The sequence below is a fragment of the Manis javanica genome, chromosome 11, assembly GCF_040802235.1.
Source record: "Manis javanica isolate MJ-LG chromosome 11, MJ_LKY, whole genome shotgun sequence".
Classification (NCBI taxonomy): domain Eukaryota; kingdom Metazoa; phylum Chordata; class Mammalia; order Pholidota; family Manidae; genus Manis; species Manis javanica.
Window position 1 is genome coordinate 115,745,457 of NC_133166.1, and position 26,679 is coordinate 115,772,135.

The 26,679-nt window shown below is 55.6% G+C and overlaps 2 protein-coding genes across 2 annotated transcripts; both read right to left on the bottom strand.

The window, feature by feature from the left end:
• Window positions 1-1,475: 1,475 nt before the first annotated feature.
• Window positions 1,476-17,251, bottom strand: SART1 (spliceosome associated factor 1, recruiter of U4/U6.U5 tri-snRNP). Its single transcript, XM_036995515.2, has 20 exons — window positions 16,878-17,251; window positions 14,943-15,000; window positions 14,501-14,556; window positions 13,847-13,973; window positions 13,622-13,727; window positions 13,288-13,365; window positions 13,065-13,164; window positions 12,832-12,974; window positions 12,533-12,739; window positions 11,691-11,815; window positions 11,481-11,617; window positions 11,247-11,380; window positions 4,036-4,209; window positions 3,774-3,884; window positions 3,431-3,518; window positions 2,811-2,901; window positions 2,567-2,702; window positions 1,879-1,968; window positions 1,669-1,790; window positions 1,476-1,559 (listed from the first exon to the last, which is right to left on the bottom strand). The coding sequence occupies exons 1-20, from the start codon at window positions 17,188-17,190 to the stop codon at window positions 1,541-1,543; spliced, it is 2,415 nt and encodes an 804-aa protein (XP_036851410.1). The 5' UTR covers window positions 17,191-17,251; the 3' UTR covers window positions 1,476-1,540.
• An 86-nt stretch (window positions 17,252-17,337) lies between these two features.
• On the bottom strand, window positions 17,338-26,580 carry TSGA10IP (testis specific 10 interacting protein). Its single transcript, XM_036995516.2, is given in 8 exon segments — window positions 17,338-18,497; window positions 19,655-19,779; window positions 19,989-20,088; window positions 22,346-22,513; window positions 24,464-25,379; window positions 25,382-25,500; window positions 25,579-25,712; window positions 26,430-26,580. Coding segments are annotated over 8 exon segments (1,815 nt in total). The 5' UTR covers window positions 26,559-26,580; the 3' UTR covers window positions 17,338-18,373.
• Between the last annotated feature and the right edge of the window lie 99 nt (window positions 26,581-26,679).

The window sequence follows — 26,679 nt, forward strand, 5'->3', positions numbered from 1 at the left end:
TACCGACTGGGAAGGCTTCCTGGAGCAAAGCCCCTGTCAGTACCGGCTTCAGCACTTACTGCTGAACCACTAGGGTCACAATTAGAAGCCTGGGCCAAAGCTGGTCAAGTCAAACCTGGTTGGTGCCCCAGTTAAGATCTAGGTCTGAGATTTCTGGGTCTGAGAGTGGACAGCCTCCTGATAGGCTGTCGCCTTCAGAGGGTAAGGGGGGAGCTTCCACACAAGCTAAGCCGAGGAAAGCACTACCACTCCAGGAACACAGGACTGCCCACTCACGCTGGACGGGCCGCAGGGGCCTCTGGGAGAAATGGACTGCAATTCCCCGAGTCCTAGACCCAGCCTAGATGCTCCAAGTCCGCCCTGTGGCGCCTCCCTGAGGGCCCTCAGAAGCAGCCCGAGAGAAAATGAAATCAGAATCAGACCTCAAAACAGGGGGCAATGAGCCCAAGAGCAATGCAGCTGCTTCATGGGTTTGTGACGAAAACTGTCATCAAAAGCAAGCCGTTCAGGCAACCGTGTTTTGGCCCCTGCTTCTTTGTTCCCACCCCAAGACTTTTTATCATTTACCCTTTCTCCTGATTTCTTGCTTTCACTTTTAAAAAAAATCTGTGAGTCATCTGGAATGATCTGGGTGTAGGTGGGGGCAGGAGACTGGTTCTGGTTCTGTCTGACTCCCAGTGCCACTTGTCACCTGTCCTGCTCAGCAGCGCTGAGTTCACCCAGGAGTCCACCTCCCCTGGGTACCTGCTGGCGGGACAAGCCTCCCAGGAGGTGCTAAGGAACCCTGAGCTCTGAGGACGCAGCACCCTTCTCCACACAGACCACAATGGGCCAGGAGCATGCAGGGCGCAGTCTGGCACCTCTGCCCCGTGTGGGCCTGGCCCACCAGGCTGCACGGCCTGGGGCCCCAGAAGGGCAGTGACTTGGGTGGCACTGAAGGCTGGCAGAGTCCAGGTGACAGAGCCTACTTTCCACCTCTTACCTGAAGGCCAGCTCTGCAGAGGATACGGGGACCTCAGACAAGCTGCGCTGCCACCCCAGGGGCACTTGGGGAGGCGGGCTGGGAAAATGGAGCTCTGGCTTCCCATTGGCCGGCTGGGGCTCGGAGGGGGACGGAGGGAGAGTCTTAGAGGAGGCGGACAGCTCTCTCCCCCCAGCTTGTTTAGTTATTTGTCATCTGCTGACCTGGTCTCGCTCAGCAGGGGCCGGACCCTGAGCCACCTCAGTGGGGTCCTGCTCACCTCTGAATTCCAGGTGAATGAATGAACGATGAATGAGCTCATTTAATCTCCACAAGACGTCCTGTGTTTTGATTGCACGAATAGCAGAATTAAGGCTCAGAGAGGTTCAGTAACTTGCCTAAGGTCCCACAGCAAACTGCAGAGCCTGCCCGAGGGAAGTGTTGCCATGCTCCTCTGGCCCCACCTGCCTCTCCTCCAAGGTCTAACCCTGGAATCTGCACCAGGACCAGGGAGGAAAAAATAAGGAGGGAACTTTATTTAACATTAAAGGTGGGAACAGGATGGAGGGCAGGTCGGCCTCACTTGGTGATGGTGTTCCTGCAGAGAGAAGAAGGGTGTGAGGCTGCGGGGTGGACGGGCCTCCCCCTGCGTGGGCACCAGGGCCCTGAGCCCACTCCCACCACTGCCACCCCAGCCCCCCACTCACGCATTCATGCTCTTGCCGCTGCCACTGAGCACAATGTACGGTGTTTTCTGGGCCTTTTGCTTCTCCTGGAGCAAAGCCACGGTGCCCAGGGGCGTGTCACTAGAGCTCATCTTCTTCAGGAGCTGCGGGATCAAGGCCAGTCAGCACAAAGCAGGAGCAGGCCCAGCACACCAGATCCGGAAGCCACCCCGTGTCCCCGCAGGCACCCACCGCCTCCTCGTCCAGCTTCTTCATCCGCCGTTCTGTCTTCATCTTGCCTGAGCCCTTCCCGTGGAAGCGGTGGGATAGCTGCCGGAAGGCCTGGGGACATGGGGCCGAACCGTCAGTGCACATGCGCCCCATGGGGCGGGGATTCACCCGCCCCGTGCTGGACCCAGGGGTGGGGGGGATGGGGATGGGGAAGGGCACCGAGCCTGGCTCCCCCCAGCGGGGGAGAGGGGCTCAGGAGATGGGTGTGCCTCGTCGGGGGTGCCTGGGATGTGGAGTGAGGCCTGCCCTGCGGAGGCCAGGACAGGCACTGGGCCTGGGGCTAGAGGGAGGAAGGCAGCGAGCCCGGAAATGTGTGGGGAAGAGTGTGGATGGGACTCAGAGAGGAGCAAGAGAGGTGAGGGCCACCAGCTGGAGTCGGCCTGGACGCTGCCTGCAGAATGGCAGCCCTCAGAGCAGGTCACCCAGAAACCAAGGCACCTGTGTGGCACCCCGAACCAGGCCTGTGACGGGGACTGCTGTGCGCCCCGAGACGGAAACAGGCACAGATGCTCCAATACCTCGCCAGGCCCCCGGCCAGGGGACAGCCCGGATGAGACCGTGGGTACAGCTCTGCCTCATCTGGGAAGGGCAGGGGCTCCGCCTCTCCATGACCCAGTCACCCGCGGCCCAGTCAGAGGGTCCTGCTCACCTCCTTGGGTGTGAGCTTCCGGCCAGTCTCGTCCACGTACTCAATCTTAACATCGGGCTTGTAGCCATCCTTCTCCTTGAAGTCCTGGGTGAAGCCACGGTACTCCTCCCGCCGGCTGTACTTGTCATCAATGGCCCTGGCCCCAAACAGGGCACTTCAATGCGAGCGCCACCCACCCTGCTGGGTTCCTGGCAGCCCTGAGCTGGCACCAGCCCCATGGCCTGCTGGCACCCGCCATACTCACATCTTGTCCTCGATGCAGTACACGGCAGAAGGCAGGGACTTGTTGGGTGCCTTCACCCGGGCCACCTTCTGCACCGTTGTCTCCAGCAGCCCTGGGGAGAGGGGTGCAGTGAGACTCCAGGCCACCCACCCTCAGAAAGGCACAGCCCCAGGGCAGGCCTGCTGCCCCCACCTGCACAGCGGGCACCGCTGGGCCCTCACAGCAGTGCTGTGGGAGGAAAGACATCAGGCCCTTTTTGTAGACGAAGGAAATGGAGACTCAAAGAAATCTGGCCTTTGTCAAGGACCAATGGCCAAGTAATGGCAGAGTTGGGGTCCTCCAGCCAGAGTCTGAGCCAGAGCCTGGGCCACCTCAGTCCCCACCACCCCTCCCCAGCTTCAAGGGGTGAACAGGGTGCTTTGCAGGGGGTTACATGAGCCAAGCCATCAAGATGGGGTGACGCAGAGCAAAAAGGCCAGATGCTACCGAGACTGCCCCGGAACTGGGACAGCGGCTGGAGTCAGAGAGGCAGAGGCGGGACTGGAGGAGGCCGTGCCCCTCCTTGTCTGCCACCACGCACCAGTCTTCCGGCCACATCACCCAGGCCCTACCGAGGTCCGTGGCCTCCCCGGGCCCCTTACCTTTGTTCTGACACAGCAGCAGGGCGGCTGCCAGCCCTCGATTCACAATGGGCTCCTCATCCAGGATGGTGGTGGAGGAGGCAGAGAACTGGGGGAGCGACCCATGGTGAGGGAGGTGGTGAGTGGGCCGCGCGGCCTCTCCTTGCCCGCCACACCTGACCGGCCCTTTCATGCGCCTGCTTGTGCCGGATGCCCCATATAATCCTCACAGTGACTCTCAGGGTGATAGGCCCCATTTCCGGATGAGGAGATGGCGGCTCTGAGACACTGACCGGCCTGCCAAGGCCCCCCGCCCACCAGGCCCCGGTCTCCTGCCCCCACCACCCCGCCCGGCCCTCCTCACGTCCTGCTGCTGCTTCTCCTCATCCAGGTTGACTGTGCTCCAGCCGATGTTCTCCTCTCCATCGGACTCGGAGCCTCCATTGGCCGAGCGCTCCTCGTCCCGCTCAAAGTCCTGGAGGACGGAGGCCAGGGTCAGCGTGGGCAGCCCAGCCACAGCAGCCGGCCTGAGGCTCACCCGGAGCCAGCGGGACGGCACTGCTACCCACTGGGCCCCAGCCGAGGGCAGGGCAGGCGCGCAGGTGCAGGGGCATGGGGGGGCCTACCATGAGCTCCTCCTGCTCCTCCCGGTTGCCAGCCAGCCCGTACGTGGGGATCTCCCCCAGGGTGCGGCAGAACTCTGACGTGGCGTTGAACACGATGGCCCCCTTCCGCTCTGGATCCTCCTCCTCCTCCCAGCCCCGCTGGCGACACTCCAGCTTCTTCACGATCTCCACTACCTGGGGGAGGGGGCAGCTGTGCACAAACCCAGCAGTTTCTGGGGTGGTGCCACTGGGACCCACGAACCTTGCTCCCCCCTAGCGGCAGTGAGACATGCCTTTCCCACTGCCCCCACTGCGCGGCCCTCTGACAGGTCTGTGCCTCCCCTAACCCCTCTGTTCGGCATCACCGGTCACTCTGGCTGCCCCGAGTTAATATCCACAATCCCCCGGCCCTTGGTGACCGCCCATGCCCACCCTTCTCCAGCGCCCGCACAGCCCCACAGGCCTTCCTACAGGACCGGGGCAGGCCAGGGCCTCCTGTACCACTTCCGCCACCCGCTCTTCGGCCAACCAGCTCCCATTTCAGGACTGGCAAAAAGCCCACTTCTTCCAGACCCCTTCCCTGAGGGCACAGGGTGGGGAGAGGGCCATGAGCCCCCAGCGCTGAGTCCCCCGACCAGCCACACCCCCTGACTGCCCTCCTGCCATGGCACATGCTGGCCCTGCTTCCTCCCTCAGGCCGCCCTGACACCTGGCATGGCTCCAAGCCCCTCAAAACTCTACTCCAGACTTTACCCCTCCCTCCTGCTCCCACATCGTCCCCCCAACACACAAGGAGGACCTGGGGCCTCCCAGCTTCGAAAGGCCCCTTTAGCCCACAGGCCCACTGCTCTGCTGACAGCAAACTTCTCGGTGAAGTTTCTAGTCACCACATCCACTTCTGCACCCCCTTTCCTTCCGTTACTTCACTCTTATTTTTAAATGAATGTCATCGTAAACATATGTTTTAAGGAATAATAAAAACCAAACACACACCCATGTACCCATCAACCAGTTTAAGAGACATGAACACCCTATCAAGCCCATCTCCTCCCCTGTATTTGTGGTCACAATTCACTGGCTTTTCTTTATAGTTTCATCACACAAAAGACCTTTCAAGAACACTGTGTGCTTTTGTTGTATATTTTTAAAACATGTATTCTGAATCATACTATATGATTCTTCTATGATTTTTTTTAAAAATACATCTTTTTTTAAGATTAATCTTGACATGAGTGGCTATGGTTCATCAACTGTTCACTACTGAATCATTCTCCACATTCTGACTCAGTCTAGTTATCTATGCGTGAGGACAATCTTCTCTGTTATCACAAACAATGCAGCTACAAGCATGTCTGCCAGTACACGTCCCTGGGGTACACAGGGGACTGGGGACTGCTGGGCCAAGGGGCACACATGCTTCACACATACACATACCCCATTCTGATCTGACTCACCCACATCCCTGAGGGAAGGTATATAAGGATTCTGGCTGCTCTGCATCCTGACATTTGATACTGTAAGACTGACATCTGTGTCAAATGGTGTGAGTGTGACCCAGTGTGTCACTGTTTCAGCTCACCTTTCCTGGATCACTAATGAAGTTGAGCCCACTGGGTGCTTCACTGGCCATTTATCCTCCCACTTCTGTGAACTGCCTACTTAGGACTTTCGCCTATTTTTCTGTTCTGCCATTTTGTTCTTTATATATTCTTGACACCAACACACTGATGGTTATGTATATGGGCAAGTAAATGTCTTCTTTTGGCCTTTTTACACTCTTTGTGGTATCTTTTTAAAGAAAACTTAAGTTCTCCATTTCTAAGTAAAAAGTTTATTCTTTCAAAGTGTATTCTTTACACATCTTAAAAAATCTTTCTCTGCAAGTCAGTTTGTTCTGAAATACTGAGTTTTTACTTTGAAGTTCTTTATCTGTAAGTGAATTTTGTGTAAGGTGTGAGGTACAAACTCAATTTCACTTTTTCCAGATAAGTAACTAACTGTTCAAACACTGTTTACTGACCTGAGCACCCTTTCCCAGGGGGACACCACCTGTGGTAGCTCAGTTCCTGGGCATCTATTTGACCTCAGCCCTATTGGTCCACCCTCCCGCCAATGCCCCACCACCTTCATTACCATGACTGTGGGAAGCCTTGCGATCTCTCAGAGTAAATCCCACCACCTTACTATTCATCAGTACCTTGGCTATTTTTGACCTGTTCATCTTCCATGTAAACTTTAGAATCAACTTGCCAAGTTTAACAAAATCCCTACAGGGATGTTTATTGGAATTGCATTTAACCTCTAAATTAATTTGAGGAGACAGACATCTTTAAAATGCAATGGACTCCTAGGGGTTACCAAAAGGAAGGGGTTGGGAGGAGAAGGGGATTAAGCGACATTATAATTAGCACAGATAATATGGGTGGGTCACAGGGGAGGCAGTACAGCGTGGAGGACACAGTGACTCTGCAGCACCTCACTACGCGGATGGACAGTGACTGCAATGGGGCGTGGGGAGGACTTGATAATAGGGGGGATGCAGTAACCACAATGCTGCTCATGTGAAACCTTCATAAGCTGTCTATCAATGATACCTTAATTTAGAAAAAAAGCAATAGAGTTCTATTAACCTTCTGAGATTCCCCAATGTGACGGTATTTGGAGGCAGGGTCTTTAAGAAGATAACTTAAGGCCAAATGAGGTCCTACGGGTGGGGACCTAATTCAATAGGTTGGTACCCCTCCAGGGATGTGGGCACTCCGAGAAAAGGCCATGTGAGAACAGAGAGGAGGTGGCCAAGGAGCCAGGCCTCAAGAGAACCTAACCTGCCCACACCCTGATCTTGGATGTCTCCAGAATTGTGAGAAACACATTTCTGTTGTTTAAGTCAGCCAGTATGTGGCACTTTGTTATGGCAGCCTGAGCTGATTAAAACAACGGTATGTCTATTTATTTTAATGTCTTTCAAAAATAGACTATAATTTCCCCACATAGATCTTGCACATCATTTACCCTTTTTATTTTGTTGCTACCCTGATTGTGTCTTATCCATATTGCTTTCTACTCTTTATCCATATTATTATTTACTGCTTTCATAAATAGTATCTTTTTAAATATTACATTTCTGTCTCTCACTGGTATACAGAAACACAGGTGACTTCCGTCCATTAACCTTGCAGGCAGCAACCTTGCCAAAGCCTGCCTGGCCGGGCCCTCGTTTCCCACCACCCACAGAGGTGGCTTCACAAAGGGCGTCAGTGGCCTCCATGTTGCCCAATGCACAGGGCATCTCATCCTCCAGATATCTGAGTTCTCTGCAGCTTCTGTTCCAGCTGCCCTCTCTCTTCCTCTCCTCACGTGGCTCCCAGGACAACAGCCTCTGCTCTCACCTTCCTCCCCTGACCCCCGTCAGGCTCCCCTCCTTTACCCTTCCTCGCTCTCCTGGTGACTCCGTCCAACCCAATGGCTTGAAACCCCATCTGCACAATGACTTCCTCGTTTCTAACTCCGGGCTTAGCCACTCCCCCGAGGTTCAGATTCCTATGTCCAACTGCCTACTTAGTATCAATTGCATCTAACAGAGTCCTCTCAAACTTAACTAAAACCAAATTTCTTCTCCAAACCTGTTCCTCCCCTGGTCTCTCCCAGCTCAGTAAATGGCCCAACCATCAGCCAGCCGTTCAAGTCACAGTTCCTGGGAGTCATCCTTTTCTTACCCACTCACAATCCCACACACTCCAGCAACAATACTGCCACTCTACCCCAAAATTCATTCCCAACACAACCACTGTTCATTATCTCCAAGGCTACCACCCTAGTGGACCGTCATCTCGGGACTGGACGATGACAAATCCTCCTCCCCTGTAATGTTTATTCTCTTTACACAGCAGCCCAAAGATCTTGGGAGAAAAGAACTCAGATGGAGGCCCTCTAATGGCTAAATGTTCACCCCAACAGTGAGGCCTCCGCCGCCTGGCCTCCACCAGACGTGCACCATGCCTAGCACTCCTCCCTCCCTCCCACCCTACAGCCACGCACCCCAGTGACCTTCCTGAGCCAGCCCAGTGGCTCCTGCCCCCAGGCCCTTGGGTACTGAGCCCCCCTCAGCTCATAACTATGCCCTCAGATGCCACAGGGGCTTCACCTGGAGCGTGGGTCAGGGGTCACCTCCACAGAGAGGCCCTCCCTGATCACCCGGTGTAAACAGGAGCGCCCCCTCACGTCGACCCCTCTCTGGGCTTTGCTTTTCTGTACTTCTCATCACAGTGGTTATCGTGACCTGAGGTTCTAATATGTTCTTACTCTGTCCCCTTGCGCTCGAAGAGTTCCTGGAGGACAGAGCGCCATGCTGCCAGGCACTGCGTTCACTGCTGCCAAGTGGGCACTTGGTAAGCTCTGCTGCTGAGAGGAGCACCCCCTCCTATGCCCTGTGAACTCTGCTAGGGCAGAGAGCAGCTCCACCTTGGTCCCCAAGATGACCCCAGCTGCAGCACGGCGTCTGGTGCTTGGCGGGTACCTGCTGTGCCCTGAGGCTGGCACTATCCAACCTCCTGGCAGCTCCCCTTCTTTCACCTATGGCTTCAGCACCAGCTGCCCAGCTGCCTCTCCTTTCCCACTTTTTACTCTTGGCGACCACCACAACCTCAATTGCCCACCCAACTTCCCCAGAGGTTCATGGCCTCCTCGCCTCTAAAGATGGTTCTCAGCCCTTCCTCAGCAGCTCCCTCCAGGGATCGGACCGCACTGATTCATCACCAAGGACCTTTCCCTTCACTCTGCTTCCAAGTGTTCCGCCTGCTGCATCCTAACTTCCAGCTCATTTACTTTCTCCACCTCAGCCCAACAATTCTCATGAAAACTCCTTTCCACGTCTTCTGGGCTATGGCTCCCCTGCCGCCGTATGTCCCTTACCTCCAGCTTGCAGTCTGTGCCGAGTAGTCCCTCCTCCTTTGCAAACACGTCAACTACCTTGCCTCTCTCTCCCTATATAACCCAATCTTGATCAGTCTTAGATGTCACCTACTCAGTTGACCGTGGGCAGCAGCTGAACAGGTTACAGAAATGCATAAACATGCTAACCAGCCAACTTTAAACTCATGACCGCCACTGCAAGCGGGGGTGCCCACTAACCCCCAGTGAGCAGGCCACACCGCCCAGCAGGCCCCCTTTCCTTCCGTGGTGTGCCTGATCTTCTGTCTCCAAAACGTCCCACCTCTACTCAAAGGAGGAGGTGCCAGGGCCACATTCAGCCCATGGCCCTGCCACCTCCTCGCTGAAACACAGAGAGAATCAGGCAGCAGCTGCCTTGACTCCCCGCCCAGCTCCCCCCAGAATGAAAGGAGGCTTCTCTCAGCCACCTCCCGGGCCTTGCTCCTAAGGATCTGCTCCTTTCTCCTCTTTCACCTTTGATTTCTTTCTCTCTCTTCTGGATTATTGTTGTCTAGAATCTCCATCACTGACTGAAAAAATTCTTTGAGGGTGTAAAACTTGATTAGATAGTGGTAAAAACAAAAACTAAAAAGACATCTGGGGGATAACCGGGAAATCCTGTTATATGGACTGGCTATTTTATAGCATTTATGGAGTCCATAAGGCAAAGGCTACGTAGGGGAATGTCCCTATTTTCAGAGACGCCTGCTGAAGTATTCAGGGATAAAGTGTCAGCGTCTGCAACTTATTTCTGGTGGCTCAGAAAAACAGGTGCAAGGAGAGAGAAAACACTAGGACAAAGTTTATTTTTATTGAACATAAGAGGCAGCATAAAGGTGTTCATTATAATACTCTTTCAACTTTTCTGTATGTAAATGCTGTGTGGTGTGGCTCAGGTATGTATAAAAAACTTCCTAGGTGACATTACTGTGGCCAGACTGGGAACCGCTGTGCTACATAACCTCTACAGTCCTTTCAGCCATAAACTCTGATTCTTAAATATAATTTTTAAATATAGCTGCTATTAACTATTAAGCATGAAAAAGAAAAATTTCCCCAACTTATACCCCCTTCAGCTCCTGCTCTGTTTCCCTGATCTTTAGAGCAGGGTGGGCAGCTATGGCCCACACCCTGTTCTTATAAATCAAGTTCCATTAGGACACAGCTGTGCCCATTCACAAACACGTCTGTGGCTGCTTTTGCTACAGTAGCAGAGCACCTGAGGAGCTGCCATTGAAACTTAAGTCCTTAAGCTGCAAATATTTGCTATCTGGTCCTTTAGCAAAAAGTGTGCCTTCCCCTCTCCCCACGCGGTGGGCACCCTGGGCTCACTGCCCCAGCTTCTCTCTAGCCCCTCTCCCTCAGTGGGAGCTGTATGGTTAAAAGTGTGGACTCAAGTCAGGCGGTTCCAATCCCAGCTCTGCCACTTACCAATCATGCAACTTTGGACAATTTGCCAACCTCTGTGGCTCAGTTTCCTCATCTGTAAAATGGAGATAACAGAACCTTCCTCATAGAGTGTTGCTGTGAGAATTTAATGAATCAACACACAAAGCACTTAAGCTAGTGCAGAACATGCTAGGGCTGAGAGGGTCAGTGACGATCATGGTTTCAAGGCACTACTGACCTTTCCACCTCTGCTCAGACCACTACACCCTCACTCTGCTCCAGCCTACCTGGTCCTCGTGCCTTCTAGGGCCGTTTCTCCTAAGGACACCTGCTGTCCCCACTGCCCAGTCTGTCCACTCTGCCTCCACCCCAAATCTGCAAGGTTGGCTCCTTTGCACTATTAAGTCTCAGCTCAAACGTCACCCCTTGAAAGGTTTCCCCCAAATACCCAATCTAGGACACAAAGCCTCCAGTCATCCTCCGTCTTCTTGTTGCACTGTCTGCCCAGCTCTAATCACTGTAGAAAATCATTGTCTGTTCACACGTTCACAAGTTCACTGCTGTCCCCACCCCAGCTGGAACGGTGGCCATGAACACAGAATCCCTTGGCTGTCCTGCTCACAGCAACCTCCCAGTTCCCACAACAAGGCCTTACGCACACCACATTCACTGAAGGGGGGGAGCCAGGGACTCAACCCTCAAACCTCCGACAGGGAAAATGCTGCCGAAACCTGCACCTCTAGTAACACAGTATTGAACACAGGGCGCCCACACTGGGATGCAGGTGCTCCCTGTGATGGCAGAGGCCCTTGTGCTCAGCACAGGTCACCACTGACACCCGCCCACAGGCGCCAGCCCTGCAGAGGCTGTGCCCGCCTGCACCCGCCCATGCCTAGCCTCCGGAGCCCCCGTACCTTCTCCCCACTGTCCCGTAGCTGCTGCAGCTGCCGCAGCCGGCGCCCCTTCTCCAGCTGCTTCTGAAGCTCCAGCTCTGCCTCGTCCTCCTCCAGCACCTCTGGGGACTCAGAGGGGGCTGCTCCCCCATCCTCTGGTGGAAACATAGCAGACACCTGCTCAGATCACCTCCTGGGACCCTGGCTCTTGTCCCTGCCCTTTCTGCCCACCTCAGCTGGCTGGGACCTCCTCACCCTCGTCACTGATGTCCATGTTCTCCACCCGGGTGTCATCTGACTGCGGGGGCTGAGGCACGGGCTCCTTCTCCTCCTCCTCCTCCTGGGCCTCCTCGTCTGCCTCGGGCACTCGGCGCCGCCCCCGGCCCCGCAGTCTGGGGAAGACGACTTGTGAGCACTGGCCCAAGGCCAGTCCAGCCCACGCGCTGCACCCGTGTCCAAGCTCACCTGGAACCAAAGTCCCCATCTTGAGTCTGGTCCCCGAGAGGCAGCAAGTCGTCAGCCCGCACAACCACCTCCTTCTCCTTCTTGCGAACCTTCTTCACCCTCCGCTTGGTCTTTTTAAAGGTCACCTTCCAGGAGCAAAGGAGAGGCATGAGATGGGGAAGGTGGGCAGCCACAAGCCCTCAAGACGAACACTTCTTTAGCATTTCTCTGTGCCAGCCACTGCCCTAAGTACTTCACAGATACAAAAATGTGTACAGTGGGCACAATTTCATCCCAGCTGTAAGATGAGGTTAACTGAGGCACAGAGAGGTTAAGTTCCTTGCCCCAGGTCACCCAGCTCCAAAGTGGGAGCCAGAACTCTGAATCTTGGTCTTCTGACTCCAGAGTCCTGCTCTTGACCACTTGGCCAAGCAATCCACTGAGCCAGCTGTGCACCTTCGTGTTCATGGAATCACTCCAAATGCAAACCCCACACACAGCTGTCAAACCACTGCTTACCCGTATTATACCAATCCCTGCAACAGCCCTCAAGTGGTGGCTCCTGCCATCTCCATTTCAAGTGGGACACCTTGGGTCACAGCTGAATGACTCACCCAAGGCACCAGCTGGCCACGTGGCAGAGCCTGAACACGATTCAGGACCATCTGCCTCAACAGTCGCCATGCTGTCCACACCCCTCCCTCCTCGCAGCACCTCCCAGAGCTACCACCTCCTGCTCAGAACGAGGGCACGCACCCTACGAACATCCCGCCTCCCTCCTGAGCTTGTTCTCGCAGCAGTGACCCGAGGGGGAGGAATCACGGCCCCAATCACAGAGCGTGGGCGGGAGCCGCGGGGCTCACCATCTCCTCGGGCGTGAGGTACTCAGAGGCGAGCCGGGGCCCGGCCGCGCTCAGGGACTGCGCTTGCAGCCGCAGCTTGGTCCGGATCTCCTCCAGCTCCCGTTCCCGCAGGCCATCCGCCATGCCGCCCTGGTCTAAACGGAAGGAGTGAGGCCGCTCGCCCTCGAGCTCCTCGTCGTACTTGGAAAGGATAGAGCGGGGTTTTTGCTGCAAGGCAAGAGGAACAGGTCGGGACCCGGGCCGGCCCTGAGGAGCCACCAGTCCCCACCACCTCCCAGCCCCCACGCTGCGCGGCCTGCCTGCGCCAAGTCATCCACACTCTCGTCCTCTGCGTAGGGCAGGTAGTCAGGCTTCTTCCTCCGCAGCTCCACATTTTTCTCTGCCCGCTCCTTATCCACCAGGTTCACATTCACGAGCACATCCTCCTCCTCCTGCAGCACGCCTGGGGACAGGGCAGGGGCGGGGCCACTCACACCGGCCCTTGACTCGGCAGTGCCTGTGCCCCCAACCAGGACACCTGAGGTCCACCTACCTTTGTCCTTGAGGGTGAGGATCAGAGTCTCCCCTTCATGGAAGGACTCGATGGCGTGCTCCACGGTGAGGCCCTGCAGGTCCCGGGCACTGTATAGGTCCTGGAAGGGAGGAGGAAGACCCCGCCACTCAGGAGTCCTGGCCTGCCCAGCTTCAGGATCCCGGCACCAAGGACAGCAGTGCCTCCCCGCCCCACCCCCCAGCCACCACCCCCCTGGCCTCACCTGCCGCCTCTGCTCAAACTCCTCCTCCACCAGGGTGCTGACACCAAACTCCTGGTCCATCTCCTCCAGCAGCTTGGCCTATGGGACAGGGAGGAAGGGTGACCTCTGACCTCAGGCCATTCAGCTTCACCGGATGCGCAGGGCTCACCAGGCGGGAGGTCAAAAAGAGCAGGCCTTCTAGGCAAGTCACTAAGAATCCAAGCGGACGCCGCTGACCACAGACCTCCTCCCTGTCTGAGCCTAGGCATACCACCCAAGGGCGAGCCTCCTGCCTCACCGGCCAGTCAGGCCACCAGACGCACTGAGCAACCACCCTCAGCTGCCACGTGCTCACCCTCTTCTCTGCCAAGTCCTTTTCCTTCTGGAGCTGCCGACTCCTCTCGATCCAGGCCGCAGTGTCATCAAGCCAGGGGTCATCCTCCCCCAGTGTCTTTATCTTCCTGAAGAGGAAGAAAGTAACCCTCCGGGAACTGAGCTTCTGCTCCCCACCTGGACTCATGGAGCTCCTTGGCTGCCTACCTGGCCCTTCCCTTGCCCGCCCTGGTGGGGGCCCCCTCACCCTAGCTTTTGGTTCAGGAGACGCTTTTCTTTGGCAGCCGCCAGCTTCTCCCGCAGCTCCTCTCGCTGTCTCAAGGCCATGGGGTTGATGACATCAGCTGCCACGGGCTCCTCCTTGGTGCCCGCCTCTGGAAGGGGGGCCCAGACATGAGGCTATGCCTGCCCATGGCTGGTGGGGAAAGGAGGGAGCCACTCACCCTGCCCCCTTCCAGCTCAAGGCGCCAGAAGAGGCAGGAGAGGGGGATGAGTCCTTTACCTCCCTACACCCCCACCCTTCCGTGTCAGCCCACACAGCATGACGGGTCCCTCTACACCTTCCAAAGCCCCTCAAGTCATGCTTTTAAAAAACAGTGACCCCCCTGTGAAGCCCAGATCAGTTTGCAACAACTGTGCACATTCCTCAACCCAGCTAATGATACCTCTTAGGCAGGGTGAGCATGCAGTGCCAACTACTCAAGTCTAAAGAATAAGCTGAGTCCCAGATGCCCGCTCTGACAGCAAGGAGGGGCCCTGAGCCTATCAGCAAGCACACACGCCACCACCAGGTGGTGCGCAATCTGTGCCCTTATTCCACTTTCTTCAAAGACCCTCTCAGATGGCCTCTCTCCCCTAACCAAACACCCGCCTGTACCCCGGCCCTTAGCCCAACACTCACCCTTCTTGACGGCATTGACCTCCAAGGGTTTTAGCCCCAGCTTTGCCCGGAGTTTACTGAAGACCAGAGATACACATGTTAGAAGCTGTCAAAGAAGTGGGGCCATCAAATGCATTTCTGGACAGATGGGGGTGAAAACAGAACGAGACTGAGTGGTCGCAAGTGCAAGACCTGACTCAAGCAGCCTAGGGCACTGGGGAGGGCACTGGCCTCCAGATCAGGGAACAAGGGTGCAAGGCCTGGCCTGCCCCTAACCAGTGGATCGCCATCCTTCTCGGATCTTTGTGTCCCTTTCTATACTCGAACAATTGGTGAAGGTAACTTAAATGGCACTTCCAACTCCAAACAGAACACTTTAGTGTGGGAAAGCCTCCACAAGAAGCTGCCCCAGAAGCCCCGTATCAGAAGAAACGAGGAGAAACACAAGGGAGGCGGTACTTACTTGGTCTCCTCAATGCTAAGTGACGAGGCATCTCCTGAGCTCGTTTTGGAGCTGGCAGCTGGAATGACAAGAAGTGTTATGTGGGGCCCTCAGGAGAACACAGGGCCAAGAAGCCACATCCTTGGCTCCAGCTGCAGGGCCAAAGATGAGGGCCCCTCACCAGTGCCTGGACTCTGCTGAGGGGCCACTCAGCAGCAGCCCTCCTCCAGCCAGCAGCTCCTTCTCCCCAAGTCCCAGTCTCTAAGAACCCCACCTCTCTATATACTTTCCTTCCCTGACCCAACGGGTCCAACTTTCTGCAGCCCTCACTTCAATACCTCTTCACTTTTGTGTATTCAATGTTTTCACCCTGCACTGTCCTCCCTGGCCTCACTCTGACTTGCCGAGATCCTACGCAAATGCAAAGATCAAATGCCACCTCCTCCATGAAATCCTGTTGAGTTACTGATCAAAATGAACTGCTTTGCTCTGAACTGCACGGCACAGTCAGTCATTTCTAGGTCTGCTCCTCCCCACAGGGCAGGGAATGTGGTGGCAGCATGACTGTGTTCCTCTGCAATTCCTGCAGTCAAGCAACACACGGGTAGCTGCTCTGTGATGGATGCTGGGGTCACAGAGGATAAAGAAGCATTTCAGACCTCCTCCATCCACTTCACAAATAGCATATTACTTGACTGAACACCAGAGACAGCAGCTGGATGGAGACGCCATCAGATGGGGCTCCCAACCAGCTGCCACAGCATACTCATCCTTCCTGCATCCTTACCCGAAAACCTCCCTCCTTCCCCTTTTTTCTCAACTGGGCTCTGAATCCCAACTTCTCTCAGCTCTCTCCAAGGTCACCAGCCTCCTTATTTCTAAAGCCAACAGATTCTTTTCAGCTCTGGTTTTGCTGAGCTCTCCTGTGGCACGTGACACTGTTGATCACTCCTAACAATACTCTCTGCCCACAATTTCCATGATACAAGACTGTACAGTTTTCTTGCTTTTTTGGATATTATATCTCCTTGTACATAACATCTTGCTCCACCTACTACTAAAATATTAGCATATTTCGAGTTCCACTTACTGACGTGGCTCCTCAATTGTCACTCTCTTAAGAGTACTTCATTTGCCATCTAAATACTCATGACTCCCAAAAGGCTCCATGCAGCCCAAACCCGGGTTTCTCATGCACAGCAAATGCGGCACTCCAATACTAAATTCATTATCTCTCCGCCTCCAAAGTCGGCTCCTTTTGCAAACTCCGCAATTTCAGTAATGACACTACCACCCACCTAGCTGCTGGCACAGAAATTGAAAGCATCCTTGATTCCTTCTTCTCCTTCCCACCCTCATCCAGTACTAAGATCTGTAAATTCCTCCTCCAAAACACCTCTTCAGTCTGTCCACATCTCTCCATCCCACTGCTGCTGCCCTCTGCAGGCTACCATCAGCCCTCTCACCTGGCCTCCAGTGTTGACTACCCTTGACCCAGTTATCAATAGTTACCTTTGCAAAATGAGTATCAACTCCCCAGCTCAAATAGATGGCTCCCTAGGACCCTCAGAACAAAATTCTTAACAGGGCCTACAGGACCCTTCATGTGCGGACCCCTGCCTATCTTACAGCCTCTTATCTCTGCTATGAACCCTACACGATTTGCCCAATACCAGGTTTCTTCTTCCGTCTGCACATGATGGTACCATTTCATTCATTCATTCACTCAACTCATTTATTGACGGCTTGTGATATGCCAATTGAGGAAAATGGAAAATCTCTTATCACCACCGGCCTTAGTACAGAAAGACAAACTTTAATCCCAAATAGCCTTCGGGAGGCCTTTTATTAAGCACTAACGAAGAGAGCCTGAGGGGGTGCCTCACCTGGGGTGCTGGGCCTCCACACCCCAGGACCCCCCGCCCGGAGCCCGGCCCGCCCTGACCCGCCACTCACCAGCCTCATAGCCGTCATCGCGCTTCTCCCGCTTCACGCGCCGCTCGGCGGGCTCTGCCTGGCTGCGCTCCCGCCCGTGCGCGCCGCTGCGGACCTCGGCCTCGGCCCCGCGCCGTCCGCCCCCGCGTTCTCCCCCACGCTCCCGGCTCCGCTTCCGCCGTTCGCCGCCGCTGCTGCCTCCGCCGCCGCTCCGGTGCTTGTGCTTTTTGTGTTCCCGGTGCCGCGGCGGCTGCTCGGTGGCGCCCCCAGCACCGGCCGCAGCCGTCGTTCCGGCTGCCTCCTTCTCCCCGCGGTGCTTCTTCGACGACCCCATGGTGGTACGCCTGCCCGAGCCCGGTCGCCGCCGAGCCCCGACGACGCAAAATGGGAACACTTCCGGGTCGCCAGGCAGCCGCAATCGGAAACCAAGAGCGGCTGCTTCCGTCGTTCGCCTCGGAGACTGCCCCCAAAGGCTCATGGGAGTCGGTGCCCTGCGGCGGGATGGCAGCCGCCTGGGGCTGGGTGGCGGTGAGACGGGGGTCCCACTGCGCGTGCGCGCCTCCAAGTGAACTGACCGGGTGTGTCGAAGACGGGATCCTGTAACTCTACGGGCCCGGAGGCCATCCAGTCGGGCCTCCCCGGAGCTGGGAAAGTCTCGTCGCCATTCTCGCCTTGCACACCCCGAGCCACTGGATGACCGCTGCCTCACGGACTTTCCGTGGACAGCGCCCGCCGCTCCAGTAGGCGTCCTCCTAGTGGACCCTCGGGGGTCGTGGCTCCATCAGATGTTGGACATCGCAGCGTGTTCTCCTGAGACCCCCCCACACACACACACCAGCTCCACAGCCGAGCCTTCAAGCCCCAACAACCAGTATTGTCAGCAGACGCTGCCTTCTCACGTTCCTCAGATTGGTTTTTAACCTGCGTTCTGTGAACGAAGGAGCTCCAGATGCGCTTCTGTGTGTCTGTGAACGCCCTGAAACTGAGTGCAAAATTTGGCACATTTCTGTGTGAGCTTTTTTTCCCCTTGTGGAGAGGTCTCTAACTTGAAGTTACTGTTAAAAGCCCAGGGATTACAATCTCTCCTGACACCTCCCCGACTCCACAGTTACTTGATCTGGCGGCCTTGTGCAGCCCATGTGTTATGGTGTTGATCTATGTGCCCCTTTAAAGGTTCCGTTTCCCACCCCCTGCCTAAAAACCAGGCTGCAAGTTCTCAAAGACAGAGGGCCATTCTGCCCTATTCACTCTTGAATTTCTCGGAGACTTGAATTGTTGGAGACTGAGGTGGGGGTGGGGGGCAGCTGCTGCTCTGTGAGATGTCCCACCACTCACAAAAAGCGCAGGAGCAAAAGCACAGCTGTGTGTGCTGGGCAGGGGCAGCCAGAACATCCAGAGCTCCTGGGGGATGTGGGGACAAGCCGTCTATCCACCTGCCACCTCCTATTCCCAGCACGAAGGCTCTTGTCACCACAAGAAATCTCACACTGTACTTCCCAGAAGGCATTTAATGCATCTCAGGGGCTGGACTCCTCCGCTGGGCATGGGGTGGAATGCCCATTCGGCTGGCTGCAGGTGGGCTCTGTCCTTGGGGGACTCTCACAGGAATGCTCCACTCTCACTCCCATTGACCTGTGGCTCCTGAAAGACAAAGAAGACACACACGGAAGTCACTGGGTTCTGCCACTCCCCACCCCCACGCAGGAGACAGGGCTGTAGGAGTCACTGATGATGGGGGTTCAAATTTTACTCATGCTGTGTAACTGAATGACATCCCCTCCTCAAGCCTCAGTTTTTTTGTTTTTTTTTTAATTTTGGTATCATGAATCTACAATTACATGAGGAACATTATGTTTACTAGACTCCCCCCTTCACAAAGTCCCCCCCACATACCCCATTAGTCACTGTCCATCAGCGTAGTAAGATGCTGTAAAATCACTACTTGTCTTCTCTGTGTTGCACAGCCCTCCCTGTGCCCCCCCACATTATACATGCTAATCATAAGGCCCCATTTCTTCTTCCCCCCCTTCTCCCTCCCTTCCCACCCATCCTCCCCAGTCCCTTTCCCTTTGGTAACTGTTAGTCCATTCTTGGGTTCTGTGATTCTGCTGCTGTTTTGTTCCTTCAGTTTTTGCTTTGTTCTTATACTCCACAGATGAGTGAAATCATTTGGTATTTGTCTTTCTCTGCCTGGCTTATTTCACTGAGCATAATACCCTCTAACTCCATCCATGTTGTTGCAAATGGTAGGATTTGTTTTCTTCTTATGTCAAGCCTCAGTTTTATTAAGAATCAGGCCTTATAATCTATGTTCTGCACCAGGTTGTCCTAAAGCATAAGGGACACTACACATGGCATGGCACCCGCTCATAATAGGGACTGGGCATTTGGCCACTTGGATGACTGCAGATTCTTTCCAACTAGCTCTACTGCTGCATCCTTGGGCAAGGCCCTGCTCCTTGAGTCCTTGGTTTCCTTACTGGGAAGTGGGGCAAAAATCCCTGGCTATGCCTTCCTCAGGTGACATGGAGGACAGGGCCTGGGGAAGCTCCTGCTGACTGTTGGACTTCAGGCAGGGGTGGAGGGCAGACAGGGTGAGCCTGAAACTGAGATCTGGGTGGATCGATGTGGTTGCACACAGAGTTCCCTCAGCTTTCACCCAGACGTCCCCCACCTCTGGCTGGAAGCAGGCAGCAGACAGCTGGGGAAGATCCTGCAGGACCCAGAGTTCTGGTGATGGCGCCCCTTCCCCCCACAGCCAGGAACAGCCAGCTCCTTGGCCAGCTAGACGGCCTCACCTGGGTTTCCTGGAGGAGCCCTCCGTGTCCTGCTTGCCTTCCTTAGCCAGCAGCTGCTCCTCATCGAGTCCCAGTGCTGACAGCACCTGGGAGAAGTGCCGGGTCACAGCGAGCCAGGCACTGGCCTGAGGAGAGACAAGTGTTCCCACTCTGCACTGGGGCCAGTGAGGACTGCTGGGGCTCTGAGTACTGAGGAGGCCCCAGGGCTTCCAAGGGGCAGCCACCCAGGGTCCCATCTAAGGGAGCCCCCTCCACCTTGCTTCCCTATCCACTCAGCCAGTGAGAAGCGCTGTTGTCGGGAAAGCCACCTGCTTGCCCAGGGGCTGGGCTTCACCTGCATGGCCTGCTGGAATAGGTAGGGCCGGGCCTGCACCCTGTGCAGGACGGCCTGCAACTCTGCCTGGTACTCAGCAAAGTGCTGTCGCTCTTGGCGCCTGCAGGAAGAAGGGCCTCTGGGCAGCTAAGCATGGACACAAACCCTCCCCACTCCTGAGCCAGCTCATCTTCACCAAGGACTTCCTGTCCTCCCCGCCCTTATCTTACAAAGGCATTTCTGCCCCATCCTCACCCTGGGTTCCTCCTGAGGTCAGTGGGGTAGGAATTATTTGCCCATTTTAGCCTGAGGCTCAGAGGGTTGCAGGACTGACTTGTTCAAGGTCATTCAGCTGGGAAGTGAGAGACTGAGCCCTGAGCCCCAGCCTGCAGGTTGCACAACCAGGGATCGCTCAGGCTCCCAGTGACCCCCAAAGAAGAGGGCCAGCACTGGCTTCTGAGCAACTGGGCACCTGCTTGCTCAGGCCCTCCCCTCCCTGGGTCCACACCCCTGCACCCTCCCACACTGCCCCTGTGAAGAGGAAACTGCCGCTGTTGGCTGCAGCTTTGGGCAAGGCTCCACCCTGGGCTCTGAGCTCTGGGCTCAGTTTCCTTCTCTGTGCTATGGCAGGGGCTGGACAAGCTTACCAGCATTCTCTGTGGTTCTTATAAGCAGACAGCTTAGAAAATGGGACAGAAGAACTAAAAGAAATGTGTTTCAAATGGAAGCACATGTTCCTGAAAGACCACAGATCTTCTGGGGAAGCAGAAACCCATTTATAAAACCCTAGTTTGTGCACTTGTCAGAAATGTGTCTGCTCAAAACACTGAGCATCCTGGCCACAAGAAGGGTTCTCTGGCCACGTATGTGGAACCAGGCATCCTTTTGTGAAGCCCATAAGAGAGGCCCTGGGGTGCAGTGGCAAAATCCCCACACAGGAGGACAGGGGAGAAACACACAAGACTCTGAAACTCACATTGGGACCTCCAGCAAGTATGCCAGGCCCCCTGGGAATACACTGGTTTTCCGGGCTGGGCCCCTTGGCCATGTGCCAGGGAAAAAACCTCTCTCCATTGGAGAAAAAGAGATAAACTTGAAAACCCAAGGCCAGGAACAGAAGTTACTACAAAAACGAGTCTTCACCATTCAAGAGGGAATTTATAGCAGTTACAAGGGGTGGAGAGTGTGGGAAGCATGAGCTGGCATTCAGTCTCTGTCTTGCCCATGATGTTATGCCCGTTTTTCCTGATTGATTCTTGATGCCATTCCTGTTGGAACTGAGAGGAAGCCCATGGTTTGGAGCCTCGGGCGAGAAAGGAAGTGGTGTCAATGGTGTCATCCCTGTCCATCATCTCAGAATGAGAAAAAGGCATGTGCCCTCCCTAGAACAGGGCCACCTGGTTTGTACCTGCTCCAAAATGCACTTGAGGTCTGGCAAGAAGGCATCTACTGGATCACTGGCCAGGGATTCCTTTCAAGAGCACTTGACCTCTCTGAGCCCTGGTTTCCTCATCGGTGAAGTCAGGGGTGATAAGACTGACCTCAAAGAGTAGGTGATGAACCTCACTGAGCCTGCGTTCCTCCAAGGCAGGAACCCACGTGTCTCTCTGTAGCACCCCACTTGCCCTGACCTGGCGCTTCTCCCAGGATGAAAGGAGATGAGGGGTGGAAGGGGCTGCACTGGTGCCAGCTGCACCCACTAGGTGTTCAGTGTCAATGGTCTTTGCGATCACATCTGTGTTGTTTGTTTCACTGGGTTGAGTTTCAGGTCGAGCACTCAAAGGCAGTGGAGCCGGGTGGCCCAATGGCTGCCTGGGCTGGAATCCCAGTTTTGCTGCTCATTTGTGACTTTGGCACATTATTTAAGCTCCCTGAGCCCCGGTTTCCTCCTCTATGGAATTAGTGGACTGGTGATAATACCTACTTCATGGGCCTATTATGAGTCTAAAAAAGATGTGCTCTTAAATACACATTTGCCTCTTTTTTTAATACCAAAATATAGGAAGAGAATAAAATAGATGGCTCCACCTGACCACGAGCAATAGTTGTCTCCATGAGTGGGATCATAGGCACTGTTCACATTCTACATAAACCATTTCAGTAATATCTGAATTTTTACAGTAAGCACGCTGGCTCTTGAAATCAGATAAACAAGATTTCAAACTGTGTTCATGCATGTAAAACATTGTAACCTCGGAGTGTCTTTGGCTGTAAAGTGGAGCAAAATGTCCTGGCCTGCCTTCCCCGGGCGGGAGGATGGCTGTGGGGGCTCAGCCCTGCAGGACAGTGAGGGCAAGGTCTCCTGGGTACTCCATCTGACCCCCTGGCACTGCCCACTGCCCTCTCCCCACCAGCTCCTCTCAGCCCCAGCTGCCTACCTCAGCTCCTCCAGCTTGCGCTGGGCTGCACCTGGCCCATGGCTCCCCCGGGGCACATAGGCTGCCAGGCCGCAGGCCACCCGCCGCTGCACCCGCTGCTCCGGGGCCCGCCGCTTGGCCTGCTGCTGCGCCTCCTGCTGCTCCCGCGCCCAGGCCTGCAGCAGGCGTCTTGGATGGGGAGAGGGAAAGAGGAGGGATGGGAGAGTCTGTGGGGAGCAGGAGCCGCACGAGGGCCACTTGGCAGGTAGGGGAGCCTGGGCCTGAAGGGAGGGATTGCGGAGCCCAGTGAGCCAAGGGCCTGGGGAATGGAGTTTGTGGTGGAAGTCTGACGGGACAGAGGGGCTGCATCTGGGTCTCAGACCTCAGGCCCAGCTCAAGGCCCTTTCCGTGCTCCTCCTGGCAGGCTCCTGCACACCCCAGCCAGCGGTATGCCCCAGCACTGAGCGTGCACACCTGCGGAGCTCAGGGCACACACCTGAGACCTCACCTGATCACTAACTTCCCCTTGCAAAGCAGCTCTCCTTGAGTGCAGGGGCCAGATTCTGTTCTCCTCACTGACCCCTGTATTGGGTAGGAGCCAGGCAATGCCTACTGGTTTGAAGGAAAGCTGTATGGATGGACAGATGGGCGAATGGACGGGAAAAAGAAACAAAATGGCAGTGGAATCAATGATGGATAAAGGGATGGAGGAATGATGTGGATGGTTAAACAGATGGCGCCTCGGTTTTTCTGGAACATTCTTCCCCCATATCTCATGCCCAGCTCTTGTCAATCAGGTCTTTGCTCAAATGTCAGGGAAAGAGACTACCCCATCTGCATCCCAGATATTTTCCATTTTTAGCTACACATTTTGTTCATCTCTTTATTAATTATCCTCTTCCCAAGTAGAATGTAAGCCTCATGAAAGCAGGGTTCCTTGTCTGTTTTTTTCACCACCAATGTATCCCCAACATGTAGAGCAGTGCCTAACATAGACAGAAATTCAGTATTGGCAAGTCCATGCATAACTGAACCATGGTCAGACAGAAAGATGGACAAATAGATAAGTAAAGGGATAGATGCAATCACTTCCTCAGCACATATTTATTGAGCATCAACTATCTGCCAGGTCCTGTGTAGGGCAACAAGGAGGCTGTGCTCAATAAGGTCTGGCACCTGCCCTCAGGGAGCCCTCAGTCATCTGTACACAGGGGTGGACAGACAACCCTGTACCCTGTTACAATGCAGTCTGGCAAGAACTATGACAGAGGTGGGCACAGAGGAGAGCTTCCTGGAGGGACACCTGACTTGGGAGTTAAAAGATGCATCTGAATTAGCTGGGTGAATGGGGGGGTGGGGGGGAAAGCACAGGGCATTCCAGCCAGTCTGGCCAGCTGATCTGGGAGCCAGGAGCCTCCTCGTCAAGGAATCTGAGCTTTGTCCCAAGTGCACGAGGCAGCATGGAAGTACTTCCAGCGGGGAATGACAGGGTAAGAATTGAGGGGTGGTATCAGAATGCTGAATAAATTCCCACCTGCCGCTTCTAACTGGTCACAAAGGCCTTGAATGGATACCCCTCCAGGCATTCACACCACGCCCCCTGGTTCAGGCCCCCATCATCCGTCACCCAGACAGTGCCGACAGCTCCCCACCCCAGCTCCCCCTCTGCTCCCCTTGCTCTTGTTCACACCCCAGGTGTACCAGTCATCTAACGCTACTGCCGTCATTGCTGTTTGTGCCCGTCTGTCTCCTTTTCCAGCAGGCCTTGACCTTCTTGGGGCTGGGGCCAAGTCCTTTTATATCCTGAGGACCCGTGAGTAGATACTCAATATATATTGCATTAATCACTTCCTTAATAGATTAATGGATGGCTAGAAAATGGGAAATGAATGAAAAGTGGCTTGTGTCAATAGTCAGTTGACCAAGCTGACAAAGATGGATGGGTGGATAGATAGATGGGTGGGTGGGTGGGTGGGGAGATGGATGGGTGGACGAATCAGTAGATATTCGGATGATCAGAAGATCGGTGAATAGATAAATGAAGGAACAAGAGGATGAACGATTAAGTGTCTCCCAGAGAACTGGCTCCTTCTCTACTCCCTGCCCTCGGCCCCCACCCTCCTTCTTCTTCCACCTTACCTGGTGGCCTCCTGCCGTCTGTGGAAGGAACGGTCAGGTAAGTTGAACAGGAGAGCGTCATCATCTACCGAGGCGTGGGCCTTCCCGCTCCGGGCGGAGACCTGGAGAGCAGCCCTCAAAGCCTTCCAGGGCCGCTTCGTAGAGCCTGTCCACAGCGGGCCATGCCAGGGCCTCCCCGTCTCCCGACCCCCTGGGAAATCCCACCACCCGGCACCTGGAGCAAGGCCTAGCCCCGTGCGAACTCCTGGCCTCAGTTGCTGGCTCCCAACCTCTCTCCCCAGCTTGTAGCTTCCTGGGGACCCCAGGTGCTGAGCTCCACACTCACCAAAGTCCAAGTCTTGCTGTAACTGCCTTTGCAACGTTTCCAGGTCCCATGGCCCCTCCAGCTTCTTGCCCCCTGACTTCCCCCTCTGTGGCCCTGGGAAGATTTTGGAGCCAGTCCCCGGGCTCTGCAGTTCACCCTTGTCTGGGGCCTTTTCACCAGAATTCCGACTCTTTCTCCAAGAACTGGTCCTCCTCCTGTGGGGTGCCTTGGGCACCCCCTCCTGGGCCCCCTCGGCCACCTCTGTATACCACTTCTCCAAAATGGAGCCTCTCCTGGGGACTCGGGGCAGTTCCCCAGGGCTCAGACCCTTCTCGGCCTCCTCAGCGCCAAAGGCTTCCAGCTCAGCGGCCAACTGAGACTCTAAGTCTAACCCTGGCTTCTGCCCAGCCAGCTGGAGGCCACCCTCACTGTCTGACCCCAGCTCTTGGCTCTGTCCTGTGCTGGGAGGGATGGGGACGCAGCCCCAAGCCCTGAGCTGCTGCCTCCTCTCCAGGACTGGCACTTCCGTCTTCCAGCAGAAGCCATGGGCTTCCGGGAGGCTGGCCATGGACTTGCGCCTGGACTTGTGCTGGGGGTCTGCTGGGGGCAAGACAGGTCATGGTGGCCAGGGGCTGAGGGGGAGCCAGGCTGAAGCAGGGCCCGATCATCTGTGGTGAAGCTCTCCCAGGCCCACTGGAAGGGGAAGGAGGGCTTCCGAGTAGAGGGCAGGAGGCTGAGGAGAGAGGGCAGGGGGCCGGGGACAGGATCAGGTTCTGGCCTCCAGAGGGGGGCCCGCCCCACAGCTGCTTACTCCTCAGCCTCCGCAGAGCCATGCCCTTTCTTGTTCCGGGCCTTGGGCCTCCGGTCCTCCTTCGCCATCTGCTCTGCACTCCGAGACCTCTGCTGCTGGCCCTGAGTTAGGCCACTGCCGCTCCTAAGACTCCCCTGGGCAAAACCAGGAGAGAAGGCCCAGCTCCCAGCAGTCCCTGGACCACAGCACACCCTCTCCTTCTGTGCACTCTGGCTGGCCCCTCATTACCACTAAAATCGACTGATCGTGACCTCAGTTCTTAAAGTTCAAAGAGCAACAGCTGCTATTTGCTGAACACCTACTGGATGCTCAGGACCTTTCATACACTAACGCATTCAACCTGCCCAAGGGCCCCGGGAGGTAGATACCTGCCGTTACCCCCATCACGCAGATGAGAACACTGGGGCTCAGAGAGGTGAGATCACCTGACTGATCACAGCCAGTAACCGGAGTCAGGACCTGACATGCTGAGTCTGTCCCAGAGTCCAGATTTGTCACCAGTGCACGTTGTGGTCCCTGGGCCCTGGACAGCTCTTCCAAATGCCCCATAGCAAGGCCGAATGCCCCTGGTCTTGCTAAGCCAAGGTGGAAGAAATTACTTCTCCTGCAGTGTTGCCTGAATCGCTCTATTAGAAGCATGGGAGTCACCCTGGGCATCATCTTGTCTTCACCTCACGTCCCCTAGGCCTGGCTCTGGTCCCTGCCCACCTCAGGACTTGCCGACTCGCACCTGCGCCTCAGCTCCAGTCCTAATGCCTTCCCAGGGGCCTCTCTCCACCCTGGCCTACCATGACCCCAGGTGGCCAGCTGCCTCCCAGGCAGTAGGAAATTCCCTATGGGGTCTCCCTTACCTCCTCAGTCAGGGAGATGCCTGAGAGAAGCTTTAGCAGCCCTGTTGCTGTCCCTGGAGCCTGGGGCCACATGTCCTGCCCTGGTCTTCCCGATGTAGTTCTGACCAACTGTTGGTGGGTGTCGAGCATATTGGTGCCCTGCCCCACCCCCACCCCCATCTGCCAGGCTTGGAACTGCCTGTCTACCATCTCTATGGCAACCAGTCCTCAGCCAGTACCAAGGGCTCTGGCAAAAAGCAGGCTAGGAAGG

Excerpts from the sequence above, each read along its gene's own strand:
- SART1 (XM_036995515.2), bottom strand. The coding sequence starts at position 17,190 with ATGGGGTCGTCGAAGAAGCACCGCGGGGAGAAGGAGGCAGCCGGAACG. Across the intron at positions 15,001-16,877 it reads CGATGACGGCTATGAGGCTG|CTGCCAGCTCCAAAACGAGC; the intron begins GTGAGTGGCGGG and ends TTGTCATTCCAG. Across the intron at positions 2,703-2,810 it reads TACTGCATCGAGGACAAGAT|GGCCATTGATGACAAGTACA; the intron begins GTGAGTATGGCG and ends GTTTGGGGCCAG.